The following is a 14,240-nucleotide window of genomic DNA, read 5'->3' on the forward strand; positions in this document are numbered from 1 at the left end:
AGGGCCATCATGCCACCATTTTCACACCACTATTTTGTGGGATTTTGCTGTGCATAAGTAGATTGCATCCTTTCCTGTGTCACCACTGAATCCAGCACACTGCCATGAGCAGCCTCTGAACTATTTTAACTTTGAACTATTAACACACATAAAATTAAATAAATTTATTTAAAGCACTTTGTAATATTAAAACCCAATTAAAACATCAAGGTGAAGTAAACAAAATGAAATGTATACTTTTTACCAGCATTTTTTACTTAATCTGCCATCTTGTTAATGGTAACCTGGGTTTCACAAGGAATGACATGATTCTTTTAAGTAATAATTGCAGGTATATTTATCATTATTATACTCCACTTTAATGTTTTTATTTGGGTTCTCATATAGTAACATGCTCCAAATATATTTACTTATTTTCTAGGTTTTTTTTGGAAGTATGTACAAGGGGTGATTGATAAGTTCGTGGCCTAAGGTAGAAGGAGAGCTCTCGTTCTACCCTAGGCCATGAACTTATCAATCACCCCTGCTGTGAACCACTTTCTGGAGGTACAATTTCTACAAAGAAGGGATCCGTATGCTCCATGACCACTGGACTAAGTGTGTACATGTAGGAGGGGACTATGTTAAAAAATAAATGTGCTAGGCTTTTAAAAATTGATTCCTTCTACTTTAGGCCACAAACTTATCAATCACCCCTGGTATGTCATAATATTTCAGACTCATGGTAGCACTGAGCTGCCAAAAGGCTCCAGGAGCTTTGAAGGGCCGATTTGCTGGAGTTGCCCACTTACTGTGTGGGAGTACTCGCAGTTGTGGAGGATCAGCTTGGTCAGACTTCAAAACTGGACTTGGTTGATGGCAGTGGACCGGGTCCGGTTTCTGATTATGGTGTCTGAAAGATGAGGTTCTGGCCGGGCTGTTGGAGAAATAACTCCTCTGCTTTTTGAGGAAGTGCCAGGATTCAGACTGGTCTTGGTTTAATGTCAGAGACTAAGCAGAACAAACCCAGAAGAATGAAGTGCAACTGAAATCCCACAAGATTTCACATTCCCTCTGGCCCGCCTTATTGAGATCTTTTTATATGGGATGATTGCAAACCTAGGAGTTCCCTGCAAGTCCTGATCGTTAGCAGGAGCAAGTAAGCACCTGAAGCTCCTATCCTGCAGGATCCTTTCCACACTAAGTATTTACTATTAATTTATATGCTGTGAAGATCACAGCCAAGGGCAGTAGCTCATATCTGTTTTCCATTTGACAAGCAAGAGTGAGGTAGTGTTTGTAAAACTTTACAACAATAGAGTTGGGTCAAGTTCCTGGGATTTGGACCAAGAATGATGAAGGAACCGGGATGTATTTCCAAGTCATATTGTCATGTGATGTGAAGTGTTTCCACTCTGAAGCATTTGCTGTGCTGACCTTTATTGTGTTGGGTGTACAGTATTAGAGTTGAGAGTCAGAGTTCATTAATATCTTGCAAGGTGTGTGTTCTGTGAGAACAATTTAGCAAAGTTGGACATTAAGTTATGGAAAGAAATATATCATGAAATTTTATATAAGAAATAAAAATGTATTTACATTATATGTGTAAGTGTCTCAGATCCATTTTCAGGGAGCTCTGATACAAATACAAATTATCTTGACCAAGATTCAAATCAGTAGTTCATGAAGATTACAAACAACTCACTTGACCTCAGTTACATCAAAATCCATAACAGTTTACAACTCCAGGAAGCAAAAATCATGTAACAATCTTACACAATATCAAGCTTTATTTATACTTGCAGTAAAAGCAATTTTGCAAAGTTTCACTCTTTTCAAAAGCATGGAGAAGCCAGCAAAAATCCAATGGAACAAAATAGAATAAAAAGTACTTTTCAAAAAAGGCAAAACGGACTTGGAGACATAAATAACACTTTGTATAAATAACCAACACAAGAGATTCTGAGGATGCTGGAAATCCAGAGCAACGCACACAAAATGCTGGAGGAACTCAGCAGGCCAGGCAGCATCTATGGAAGGTAATAAATTGGACGTTTCGGGCGGACTGTATTCATTTTCATGGATCCTACCTGAGCTGCTGGGTTTCTTCAGCATTTTGTGTGTGTTGCTTTTGTATAAATAGCAACTGTGACATTAAAATAATAGAAAGACAGGTGAAAATCGATACACACGCAATAAACTTGGAATTAATACAGTGTTCTTTGACTTCACGCCAAGTAATCTAACAACTGGACTGAAGACTGGATGATTCTGACTCGGTAGAAACTGATGGGTGGGTCCCTCTTCTGTCTCTTCCTCGAAGTTTTTTCATTGAAGAGCACCTGGTGTGTTCCGAGTGACTAAAGACTCTACGGGTGTAACTTCTGAAGTTCACGCCGACAAAAGCGTACAAAATGGGATTCAGACAGCAGTGGAAGAAGGCGACGGCTTCGGTGATGGCCATCGAAGTGTACACAATTTGTTCCATACCGCAGGAATACTCGCTGCCTTTCATGAGCATCACAGTGTCAATGGAGATGACGATGTAATAGGGCAGCCAGCAGATGAAGAAAGTGACGATCAGGATGATGGTTATTTTTAGGGCTTTGCGCTTTTGAAAGCCAGTGGAATGGGAGAGTCTGGAGATAATAATGCAGTAGCATACCAGGATGACCAGACCAGGGAGGACGAATCCCACCGCTATCCCTTGGATTCGGAACGCGATCAGCCAAGACTGGTAACTTCCCTGTGGGTAAATGCGCTCGCACACGATTCTGTCGATGAGATTTCTAGTTTTCGCAAATATCATATCGGGCACAGTGAGAAGAATAGCTGGTAACCAGACGCCCACATAAACTAAGCGATTAACCAACATCTTCCGCGGTCCGGTACTATTGGTTGCATGTACAACCGCATAGTAGCGGTCTAGACTAATGAAGGCCAGAATTAAAACACTGCTGTATAAGTTCACAGTGTAAATGATGTGAATGATCTTACACAGCGCGTCTCCAAAATACCAGTTCTGGCCGGCGTCGATGGACCAGAAGGGCAGGGTCAGAACGAAGAGCAGGTCGGCCACGGACAGGTGTAGTCTGTACTTGTCCGTCATGGTGCGATACCTTCGCTGGTAACCCATAATGACCACAACCAGGCCATTGCCCACGATTCCCAGTACGAACAGGAGCGAGTACACACACGGGAAGAAAATACTTCTTAAGTACGTGTTCTCTCCGTTGCACATGGCCCCTTCTTCATATGTGTAGTTAAGGTAGCTCTCATTGTGATCCAAAAAATTGCTGATGACCTGTTGGCAAATGCACAAAAATCATTTTACTAAAACTATAAGGTCCGTTTATTAACGCAACGCCGGTCTTCGAATTGAATAGTCAGCAAACATTCGCTTTATTTGTGTTTTAATTTATGAGAATGGCAGAAAATGATTAGAAAATCTCTTTAGGGTGAGGCTGAACAGTCTGGAGCGCGTTTAAACCACTTGCGAGTCGCATCCGAAAATAGAAACAGGTTATATAAACAACTATCTGCGAAGATGCAACATTGCGCCAAAGTGATCAATGTGGAACGGTGTCTATTTTGCAGGAGAGGGGAATGTTAGATGGTGTTTACGGCGTGTTTCCCGATTGCCTCGCTACTAAATTAACTGATTCGTGCCTCTTGTGGGCTTGTGAACACTCTGCATCGCGGTTGTTAGTCACTACAAACCCTTCATTGCTCATTTCAAATCTCCTCACATTTCCTTGCCCCGATTCCGCTTCTGCGATATCAACTCTCGAAATTTAAATGCTTCAGTCTGAACGTACGCGCAGCGTGAGCAATAATCAAACTTGTGAGAATATTCTACAGATCGGGGATTTTTTTTTGGTTTGTTATGTGGAGTTTTTTTTGGTGCGGAAATGAAATATCTTAAAGTTGTTCAAAATAAAACCTATCTTAAGTGTTCCTGCGAGATCAGAGGAATGCTGAGTGGGTGGTATCCCTTAAAGTCACGACGATGTTTTGAAAAAGGCAGATCACACCAACGCGCGCGGTAAAATTAAAATACGGAACTAACATAGCGAAGTTGTCAGATCGGATCAATTTTGAAAAATTCTCTTTCAAACTATCAATGGGCATAAAATTAGTTTTCTGTTGAAGGCAAACAAAATTACAACACATACTTAAGATATGGAATCTAGATGGTAAAACTCAAAATCCCTGGCAATTAAGTTTGTGTCAAGAATAATCTAAGAATCTATTTTATTTAGTGCAGTATGTCGATCCGAACCTGCACTTTTTGCAGTGTTGTGTCATCTTTAGATAATATGCACAGTTTATAGTTTATGCACATATAAATGCAGTTAAATATCTTAAAAAGTTATTTTAAAATAAAAAGTAACTATTCAATTTACTGTTAGTAATATTTACAAACACAATGGAAAATGCAGAAATGAATTTCAATAGTAGTTTATGTTTTTCTTACCATGTCTTCAAGGTCCGAATAGTCGGACATACTGCGCGGTTTACAGTAGATCTATCTGTTATTCTAGAGGAAGTTGAGCTCTCACTGAGTTCTGGATGTGTGAAGAAGTCGGCAACGTTTTGAAATTAAGACTGATTCCCTCTTGTCGTTGCGCATGCGCATTCAAGTGTCCAGCCCCGAATCGTCAACTGTTAACTAAGTAATTACACTAGCATGCAAAGGGCGGGGCAGTGAACTGTACACAACTATGCGTGAATACTACTATATTACATATTTACATGTGTTTTATATTACAATTCGAAGAGGAAATTAGAATGTCTAATATCATATTTGCAGTCAACAGAAATCAGAAGTCAGGACGAGAAACTACTTAATGAGGAAAGGGAAAAGACTGGTGAATATTATTCCCTTCATTTTCTCTCCTCAGGAAACAGCCCTCATTAGGGGAACGGAGGTGGAGAGGGTTGATAGTTTTGACATTCTGGAGGCTCTCTGCACAGGGACCAGCATATTGAAGGATGTTCCGTAGATAATATCTTATCAGCCTCACTTATTCCCCCAACAATAACTGAAGGATATTTTGGTCACAAGTTTACAGGGAGGGCCAGCAGCATTTTCTGCGGTACTTTAGAATGGCCCTGAATTAGTTCTATAGGCTTCGTGAATAACCAATTTACTGATGCCCATTTTGGGCTTTGCCAGAACACCCAGTTCCGGAAATTATTTCAGTCAAAGAGCTGAATCCAGGACACCAGGTGAGAGTGACTGTCCTTAATATGAAGACTAGATTTGGCTGACTGTGGTGCTAAGGTGTCGGTATAGAAAGTGAAGTCAGTGGGTGAAGTCACATGGTACACAGGAGAGGGTTGCTATGCCTGTTGGATGTCAATCAGCCCAAACCCATTTTACATTTCATAACACAGAAAGAGGCCCACAAAGGTGAGAAAATCTGCAAAAGCTGGAAATCCAAAGCGGCACACACAAGAATGCTGGAGGAACTCAGCAGACTAGGCAGTATCTATGGGAAATAGTAAACAGTTGACATTGTGGCCGAGGCTATTCATTTCCCAAAGTCTATCCCACCACTTGTTTCTCTGTAATCTCTTTTCTGCAGGAATTCCCCCGCACAGTGACCTAGCCCTTAACACCACCAGCTGCTTCACCATAAGCGGAAATATTCACTGATAATTACCGTACATGTTATTCTATTCCACATGCAGCTCCTCAGCAACTAAAACATGCAGTAAGTTCTGGACAACGTTCAGGCTTGAGAGTTTAAATGGCACAGAAGTACTAAACCATGAACATCTCCAATCCCCTGCCCTGGTGTTTAGTGGCATTACCTTTGCCCAGACTCTCACTGTCAACATCTTGGGATCATCATTGAGCAGAAACTCAGCTGTACCTTGCCCACCCCCAGTTTACGGGACCAGGTCTGAGGCTAGATTTCCCGTGCTGAGTGACTCACCCTCAGCGTTTCAAACCTCCCCAGCTTCTACGAGTTAGGATGCTCTCTACTTGCTGCCGTTAAACCAGCGTTAGCATTTCTCCCTGATACTATCAGCCTGCTTGGCTGGTACTTTGTCAGCCTTTCTAAATATCCTTTTCCTCACCTCTGGAATATTGGGCTGCATTATAAATAACATGTCGGAAATGTACTTGCTCAGGCCCCTCTGACAGCACCTTCCAAGCACATGATCTTTACCATGATGAAAGGCCAAGGCAGCAGGCACAGGGGATCACCAGCTGCAGATTGATTCCACTCCTGGTAACACACCACCAGATTTAGAATCATACTGCCCATCTTCCATTCTTGCTGGGTCTAAATCCCGGAACTCCCTATCCAACAGCACATCGGGAATATGTTCAGCAGAAAGAGGGCAGGATTCCGAGAAGGCCAATTGACAGCACCTTCTGAGGGGCAATTAAAATGGGCAACAAATACTGGACTAGATCTTGAAAATGAATGAAAGGAGAGCAGTGAATCATGAGGAAAACCATTACTTAAATGAACAGGAAAAGTGTGTGTTATACTATCCAATCAGATTGGAGATCGGCAAAAGAAGGAGTAGATAATATGATGGAATTTTAAATTACTGTGATGAACTGTAGATAAATAAAGGGAAAAAAAGACAGAATGTTTGTGTGTGTGTGTGAGAGAGAGAGAGAGAGAGAGAAAGGTAAAGTAAAAACAAAAGGTTTTAGTTTTAAATGTGCCTTTTTAAAAATTTGTAGTAATTCAAGTCTGTGGTTTGTAGGGATGTTTTTTAGAGACATCATTGGAAGTTAGGAGTTAGGTTGGGGTAAGGACAGGTATAGGAGAAGTGTGTGGTCAGGGGCAGTAAATGAAGAGTTAGGGGGAGGTGCTGGAGGCTGAGGCTCAGGTCTGAAGTGCTCTGAGGTTGGAGGCTAGTGATCCCTGAGGATGGAGGTTCGAGGTTTGCAGGCCCAAAAATATGGGGCAGTGAACCCTTAGGTTGACAAGTCCTGGGGTCCGAGGTCTGAACTCATTGAATCCTGGGATTAGAGGCCCAATCATGAGGTCGTAGGCCTGTGATAGGCAAGACCTGGGGTTGAAGTTCTGAGATTGGCGAGTCCTGAGATTGAAGCCCAAAGGTTAAAGCCACTAGGTCAGGAAATCCAGGGAGTCTGGGGTCACTGGGGTCAGAAGCCCGGGGGGGGGGGGGGTGGGGGAGCAGCCTGTTCTGGGTTTGGAGACCTGTTTGTGTGTGTGGGTGGTGGGGTAGCAAGAGGATTTGTTCAGCTGTTGATCCTTGTTGTATGTTGGCTGGGTGTTCTGCTGAATATCGTGTGCATGCTGCAATGTCGCCAGGATGTGCGGAAACACTGGCGGGCTGCCTCCGACACATTCTCTTACTGCGATGGTTGTTAAAGCAAACAGTGCATTTCACTGTATGTTTCAAAGTACATGAATTTAACAATTTCATTTGCAGTTCCAGCAATGCTAGTTGACGACAATTAACACTTTGCATGATTAAAGAAAGTCACTCTAGGACTGAAATGGACAAGCCTTGATTTTCCATGGCAAATCTGAATAATAGCTCCTGCACTTGAACATCATGAGGGAACTTAATGATGAAGCAGATACTGAGATACTACTTTTGCAAAGCTAAGCTCAGAGTGGCACAGTTTTGAGCATTAGTGTGTGGATATTTGATTTCAGCTGTGCCTCCAGTACACCTAAAATTGCTTTCCTATTTGCACGTAAATCTTAGTGAGTGCTATTAGGCACCACTAATTTGACAGACAAATCTGGGTCATCCTGTTTTATTTCTCTTTTCAACTTTTCTACTGCAATATGTTATGAAGATTGATCTGGTAAAGTTGTAATCATAAATAATAGCCTCAGATGCTTTATTTTAGAAAATAAACCCATTGATAGCATGCTAAGCATTGAGTTCAGTATTATTAGATTAATAATTGCTTCAAGGTAATCTTTTGGGAGCAAGCTGCTGGGCTGGATGGGCCTTTCTCTCAAAAACTTCCAGGGTCACCATGTGACACAAGGGGGACCTCAAATAGTGCATTCATTCAGCTTCACAAGTCATAAGACATCTGCACTCTTTGAAATAATCACTGAAAATTCATTTTTTCCCCTGAAAAGCATGGCTCCTCTTCTAAATCCAAACAAACAACCATTTCAATCCCTCAGCTTCAAACCACTGTAAGATTGTTTCTGTTTCTACTCAATGCCATTTATCATTTGTATTAATTATTTCTGTTTTGAATCATTCAGTGCAAATTTTAACACTATATTAAAGCATAATATATGATAATGTGTTCAGAATTATTTGAACTATAAAGATGGCTGAATATTACAAGTTTAAACAAATGCTTTAATTTTGACTATGTGCTCCTAATGCAACTGTCAGTGATCCTCGCTTGTAGCCAGAAAATGATGTGTTTTGTTTGGAAATTGGATCATTTTGCTGCACATGTTTGTATCCAGTCCAATCCAATTCAATGAAAAATTAAATGTAATTGAAAATTCTGAGTTTCATTAAAGGATATAAGTACAAAATCCGGAGAAATGAATATTTGGGTTTTTAAAGGGAAAATCATGTTTGACCAATTTACTGGAATTTTTTTTTGAGGATGTAACTAGTTGAATGATGCAGGAAGGGGGCAAGGGTGGGAAACTAGTGGATATGATGTAATTAGATTTTCTGTAGGCTTTTGATAAGTACTCAATGGGAAGCTAGTAAACAGTGTGTAATGCTGGAAACAATTTGGAAGAAGCATAGCTCGGGTGGTTGGTGACTGAGTCGGGTTATTCTCCGATACTTGCAATCTACTTGCAAACATTTTGTCACCACGCGAGGAGGCAGGATTGCAATCACAACTGAGTTTCTGTAATGATGCCCAATCAGCTGATTGGTAAGCACGTAAAGGCTAATTATTCGAAGGACACCACAATTAACGGTGCACAAATGAAGTCTCCTTGCATGGTGATCAACCATTTACAAGCAAATTGCCAAGAATGGAGAACAACTCAACCCAACCAGATTGTAATGTATTGTAAGGATTTACATCTGGTAACCAGACAGAAATAGTAGAAATAAATGAGTCTTTCTCAGGTTGACATGTTGTGAATATTGGGGTACCATAGTGACTTGAGCTTATTTTGTTTATTTGTGGCCCTTTTCAACATCAGACTAATGTTATTACAACAAAAAAAGATCTCTGTTATGAACGTATACCAGTTTGAAAATGCACCATACATACCTTAAGATGCTCTTGTTATTGTCCTGAGTTGCCTGCAGGGTGCAGTGTTCCTTGAGGAAAAGCATTCAGGCTGACATTAGTGTTCCTATTCTGTAGGAAGCATATGCGTTCAAAGTGTAGATGGTAATGAGGGAAAAACATTGTGTTGAATATTTTTGTGCAGTGTTTTCATATTTTACTGTAAATAAAAGTTTTTTTAGTGGCATTTTTCCATTTTCACGTAAAACTCCCATTACCACCTAAATTAATTCTACCAATATTATACAGCAGCAAAGTGCTGTTGCAGTGGCTAAACTAACAGGAAGTAACTCAGAGGCCTGGGTTGACAATCCTGAGGGAGGGGAGCAAATTACATTGTTGTGGCTACGGCATTTAATTTCAGGAGTTTAAAGAAATTTAAAAAAATGTATAAGTAAAATGATCCAAGAACAAGAAGATTTCGTGAAAAGCTATCTGATTCACTAACAAGAGAAAATCTGCTGATGCTGGAAATCCAAGTCATGCACACAAAATGCTGGAGGAACTCTGCAGGCCAGGCGGCCTCTATGGAAAAGAGTAGACAAGTGTGATTCACTAATGTCATTTAGTATGTATTGAGAAGGAAATGTGCTTTTACTGGGTCTGACAGTTGTGACTCTAAGCATCTAGCCTTTTGCTGACCTTTGGCTGCCCTCAGAAATTACACAAGTCACCCAGTTCTATCAGACTGTAATGGTAAAATGGGAAAAAGTAGATAGGATCAGATGAACCAGCTGGTCTCAAATTAGACATTAAATTTGGACTTGACAAAGTTGATCCCAGTCCAACTAATGTTGCAAAATCCATCAGGTGCTTTATGGTTTAAACTGGGATAGTTGTCTCAGTTGTTGGTTAAGCACCAGCCTTAGCATGCCGGATCATCTGACTCGTGCTTCCAGTTGAAAGATGGCCAGAATGCTGGTGTCCCTTGTTGATTATTGAATGCTCAGCCTCTGCATTACTGGCAAATGCCATGCCGTACAATGCTGCCAGGAACTTAGTCCACATTAGTGTGAGCTACACTTACCAGTGAGCTTCAACAGGTTTAACATGCCAACAGATCGATTTAGGAGATGGACCAGGATCTCTTGTTCAGTCTGAGATTCCCCCAGAGAGATTTCTGAGTGCATGTGTTAGTGAGGGTGTCTGTGGTCTCATGGTGGGGCTGAGGCTGAGCAGGGAATATGAAGGCATTTCTTACTCCACTTGGGAGAGGGGGTAAAGCAAGCTGTCTGGTTTATTTTATATACCCCTTTGCACCCAGGTGAATAAGGTGGGGAGTCCCAGTGATGTTTCTGAACAGTGTCCTTACTCTGGCTAGTGTGTTTATGAGTTCACTCCCTGCACCAAGAAAGGACACAGCTGAGTAATGCCTCCGAGGGATTCCCTGCTGATGAAGCTGGATGACTGAACAATTTGGTCAGGATGTGTACATGATTTCTCTCACATACAAGCAGTGCAGGGCTTACCACAGAGTCAGTTGACCAGCAGTTTGGTTCCGTGCTGGCCAGGTGGCAGTGCGTGGTTAAAAACATTAACAAGATTATTATACAGGAGATAAAACAGAAAACAACAGTGCTGCACTGCAGGTTGACTATAATCTGAAAGGCTGAAAAAGTTGTCTCCTGGACTTTCCCCAAACTTCTCGGCAAGCTGTGTTGTTAGAATAGCACTTAACAGGGTAGTTTTGTTCTCCCCTGCAACTAGTGAACTATCTGCCCTGTGATAGTGAACTTCAGCCAAAGGACAGTGTCGTAAATTTTGCATGCACCCACGTGCACACTAAGGGGCACGTCCCCTTTTGTTGAGGATTAAACAATGACACGTTTGCAAGCAGGGTAGCAGAACAGAGCCAGAGCCATTTCCTTTCAAAGTATCAAAACCGACCGTTATGTCTCAATAGTGTTGTCTGATGACATGTCTCTAGTGTATTTCATGACTGATAAGGATTGCTTCAGCACACATCCCCTGGAAGGGTGGGGTTCAGGTGACAACCGCACTGACATGCAAAGTGCGGTTGACGTCTGATTTCACCAATAATCTTTCAATTTAGTGAACAACTGACAAACTGGGGCCCTGCCAATGTCTGAGGCTGTGCTCCAGACGTCTCAAGAATCACAAAAACCACAGGCTGTAATTTTTTGACCTTGTGTTTTTGCATTTGATAGTTTATTTATGTCGGCATTTTGATGCTGTACCTCGGAGGAATAAAACAATCGAGCAAGAGGTAACTTCAGGGCAAGTCCAGAAAGTCATCGCAATTAAACTAGCTCCTTTGCATACTTAAAGGAAAACAGAAGTGATGTGGTCCAGTGGATAACTGGGTGAAAGCTGCTGTTGTGGGAAAGCACCTTAACCAGTTAAACTGCTGGACTTGTGTGCAGTTTAGTATGATTCCCCTGAAAAATAATTTGCTTGGCTGGCAGTTTTCCTTTCTCTGGCATATATCAAAAGTTCTGCCTGTCATGAAAACCTATTAATTTGTAATATTTTACTTTTTCCTATGCAGAAGAAGGCTATTGAACCCATCTGACCAATGCTAGATCAAGCAGTACCATCTCCCCCCTTATTTCCCTTTTTCCCTGCAAATTATTCCCCACCTCCCCTTGATTCACTAACCCTCTACCCACACAAAGTGGTAACTTACAGGAGTTCAGAGCACATTTTTAAATTACAGTGCAGAGGGCAGAAAGCCAGGTGGTCACACACAGAATATGCAAATCCTCTATTCAGAACAGGGAGGCGAGATTCAAAGCCAGGACCCTGACGTTCAGATGCAGTAGTATTAGCTGTTGTGCCACCTTAAAGAACATAGAAAATCTACAGTCTATGCAGTCAATTGTTTTGAATACCTCGAGCACAAGAGACAAAGGGGTGACTTGATAGAGGCTTTTACAGTACTGTGCAAAAGTCTTAGGCACAGATATACAGCTAGACCTTTGTACAGTACTGTATTTGTCAACATGGAGTGGAGAGTGAGTTTGTAAATCCATCAGGAGTGAAGGATGAGGGGATGGCGAGGGTGGAGTGCCGAGGGAGGGGTGCGCTACAGGGGTCAGAGTAGGAGTGCCAGGGGTGCAGGGTGGCACAGGTGCAAACACACCCAGCCCCGTGACACGAGGCAAAGTCGCTTTGATTCCAAACAATTGGTTTATTGATCATTACAGAAAGTCTCCCTGGTGATTCCTGCTTCCTTCCCTCTCCCTTTTCCTTTCCCTGACCATGATTCCCCTCTCCCTGTGCTCTTCCCACTCTCAGTCCACAATAGAGACCCATATCAGAATCAGCTTCATCATCACTCACACATGTCGTGAAGCAGTGGCAGTGAAGTATCTCTATCTAAAGATTTGCATTTTGAAGGGAACCTTTGGGAGGAAGTGTTCCCTGGTGGTTGACGCGATGGATTTGGGAGGTGATGGTGCAGCACATGTTGCAGATGGCGCATAGTGCGCCGATGAGATGAAGCGGCAATGTAGCTGCATGGGGTGTTCCGAGCAGCTTCTTCGGCGCTGTAGGAGCTGCATTCTTCCTTCCATGCGAACAAGCAATACTCCTTTATGTCTCATGCCTTTGTTAAAGTCTCACAGCAGGATGAGGAGAGCCCAAGTGCTTAAACGTGGGCACAGAAGTGAAAATACAGCTGGAAAATAGTCCACAAGAATGTATGCAGAATGAGATTAGAGGCCCCACTGGCAAGAGTGAAAATACGGCAGTAACACAGGCTCCAGCCATGCAAATAGTTCACGTTCAGAGCTCCTGAGAGTGTAAGGAATGTGAGAACATGGGCCTCACAGGACCAGCAATCATTTAAAAGTGTGATGTCAGTTCAGACATGGAACCAGTCAGGTAGCTGATTGGTCAGTAGCGGGTACGAATTTTCTACTGTGTAATTTATGCTTTATAAGTTGTAAACTATGATGTTAAGGAACGATAGGGCAGTCTAGCTAGTGGACTGTTCATCCTGGTGCCATGTTTTCTCAGTGACCAAGGCAACGGCCACGCATTGCTTCTTGAGCTCTGGGCTTTGGAAAATCTGAGAGGCTTGTAGGTAGCATGTTTAAGGAGGAAGTAACACTGTGGCTGTGTGAGTACAGGCACCGAGGAAGTGGGTGACTGCTCGGCAGACTAGAAGGAGCAAGCCTATGCTGCAGGAATCTCCCAACTCAATTTCCCTCACAAATAATTTTTTTTTCACTTGTGGGTGACTGGAACCAGAGCCAAGAGTGACAGAATGAATGGCTCAGATGTACCAGTGAGGCAGAAGGGCACCGAGACAAAAACAAAGCAACACACTCAAACTGCCAGAGGAGCTCAGCAGGCCAGGCAGCATCTAGGAAAAGCGTACAGTCAGCGTTTCAGCCCGAAACCCTTCGGCAGGTCTCAGTGTTGATCGGATTTCCAGCATCTGCAGATATTCTCTTGTTTTTTTAACACACACTCACACGAGAAAATCCGCAGTTGCTGGATATCCGAGCAACAGACACAGACACGCACACACAATCCTGGAGGAACTCAACAGGCCAAGCAGCCTCTATGACAAACAAGGAACACACAGGTCAGGCAGCACCAATGGAAATGAATAAACTGTCGATGTTTTAGACTGACACCCTTCTTCAGGACTGGAAAAGAAGGGCTGGAGCAGGACGATGGGGGAGGGGAAGGAGCACAAGGTGAGCGGTGAAGACAGAAAGATGGGGGAGGGCGGATGAAGTAAGAAGCCGGGAGGAGTGGATCATGGGAGAACAAGAAGAAAGAGGGGCACCCGGGGGGAGGGAGGTGATAGGCAGGTGAGGAGAAAAGGAGATGGAAGATGGAAACCAGACTGGGGAATGGAGGAAGAGGGAAGTGGGAGGGGAAAAATGACCAGAAGTCGGAGAAATCAATATTCATGCCTCCAGATTGGAGGCTACCTAGATTCTTCTGGTTTAAGATGGCTCTGGTGAAGCACAGTGATAACTTGCTGTCAGCAAGAGCAATGATTAATTATTTTATTAATCACATTTTTTGGAAAACAATTACT

The 14,240-nt window shown here is 42.5% G+C and overlaps 1 protein-coding gene across 1 annotated transcript; it reads right to left on the reverse strand.

Moving 5' to 3' along the window:
• Positions 1-528: 528 nt before the first annotated feature.
• On the reverse strand, positions 529-4,592 carry LOC132394285 (C-X-C chemokine receptor type 4-like). Its single transcript, XM_059970234.1, has 2 exons — positions 4,457-4,592; positions 529-3,283 (listed from the first exon to the last, which is right to left on the reverse strand). The coding sequence occupies exons 1-2, from the start codon at positions 4,484-4,486 to the stop codon at positions 2,222-2,224; spliced, it is 1,092 nt and encodes a 363-aa protein (XP_059826217.1). The 5' UTR covers positions 4,487-4,592; the 3' UTR covers positions 529-2,221.
• Between the last annotated feature and the right edge of the window lie 9,648 nt (positions 4,593-14,240).

Source organism: Hypanus sabinus, chromosome 5 (assembly GCF_030144855.1).
Source record: "Hypanus sabinus isolate sHypSab1 chromosome 5, sHypSab1.hap1, whole genome shotgun sequence".
Lineage (NCBI taxonomy): Eukaryota > Metazoa > Chordata > Chondrichthyes > Myliobatiformes > Dasyatidae > Hypanus > Hypanus sabinus.

What these genes read in the sequence shown, in the direction of transcription:
- LOC132394285 (XM_059970234.1), bottom strand. Translation starts at nt 4,486, where the DNA reads ATGTCCGACTATTCGGACCTTGAAGACATG. An exon ending in ATTCGGACCTTGAAGACATG is followed by an intron (nt 3,284 to 4,456) that starts GTAAGAAAAACA and finishes ATTTGCCAACAG; the next exon opens with GTCATCAGCAATTTTTTGGA.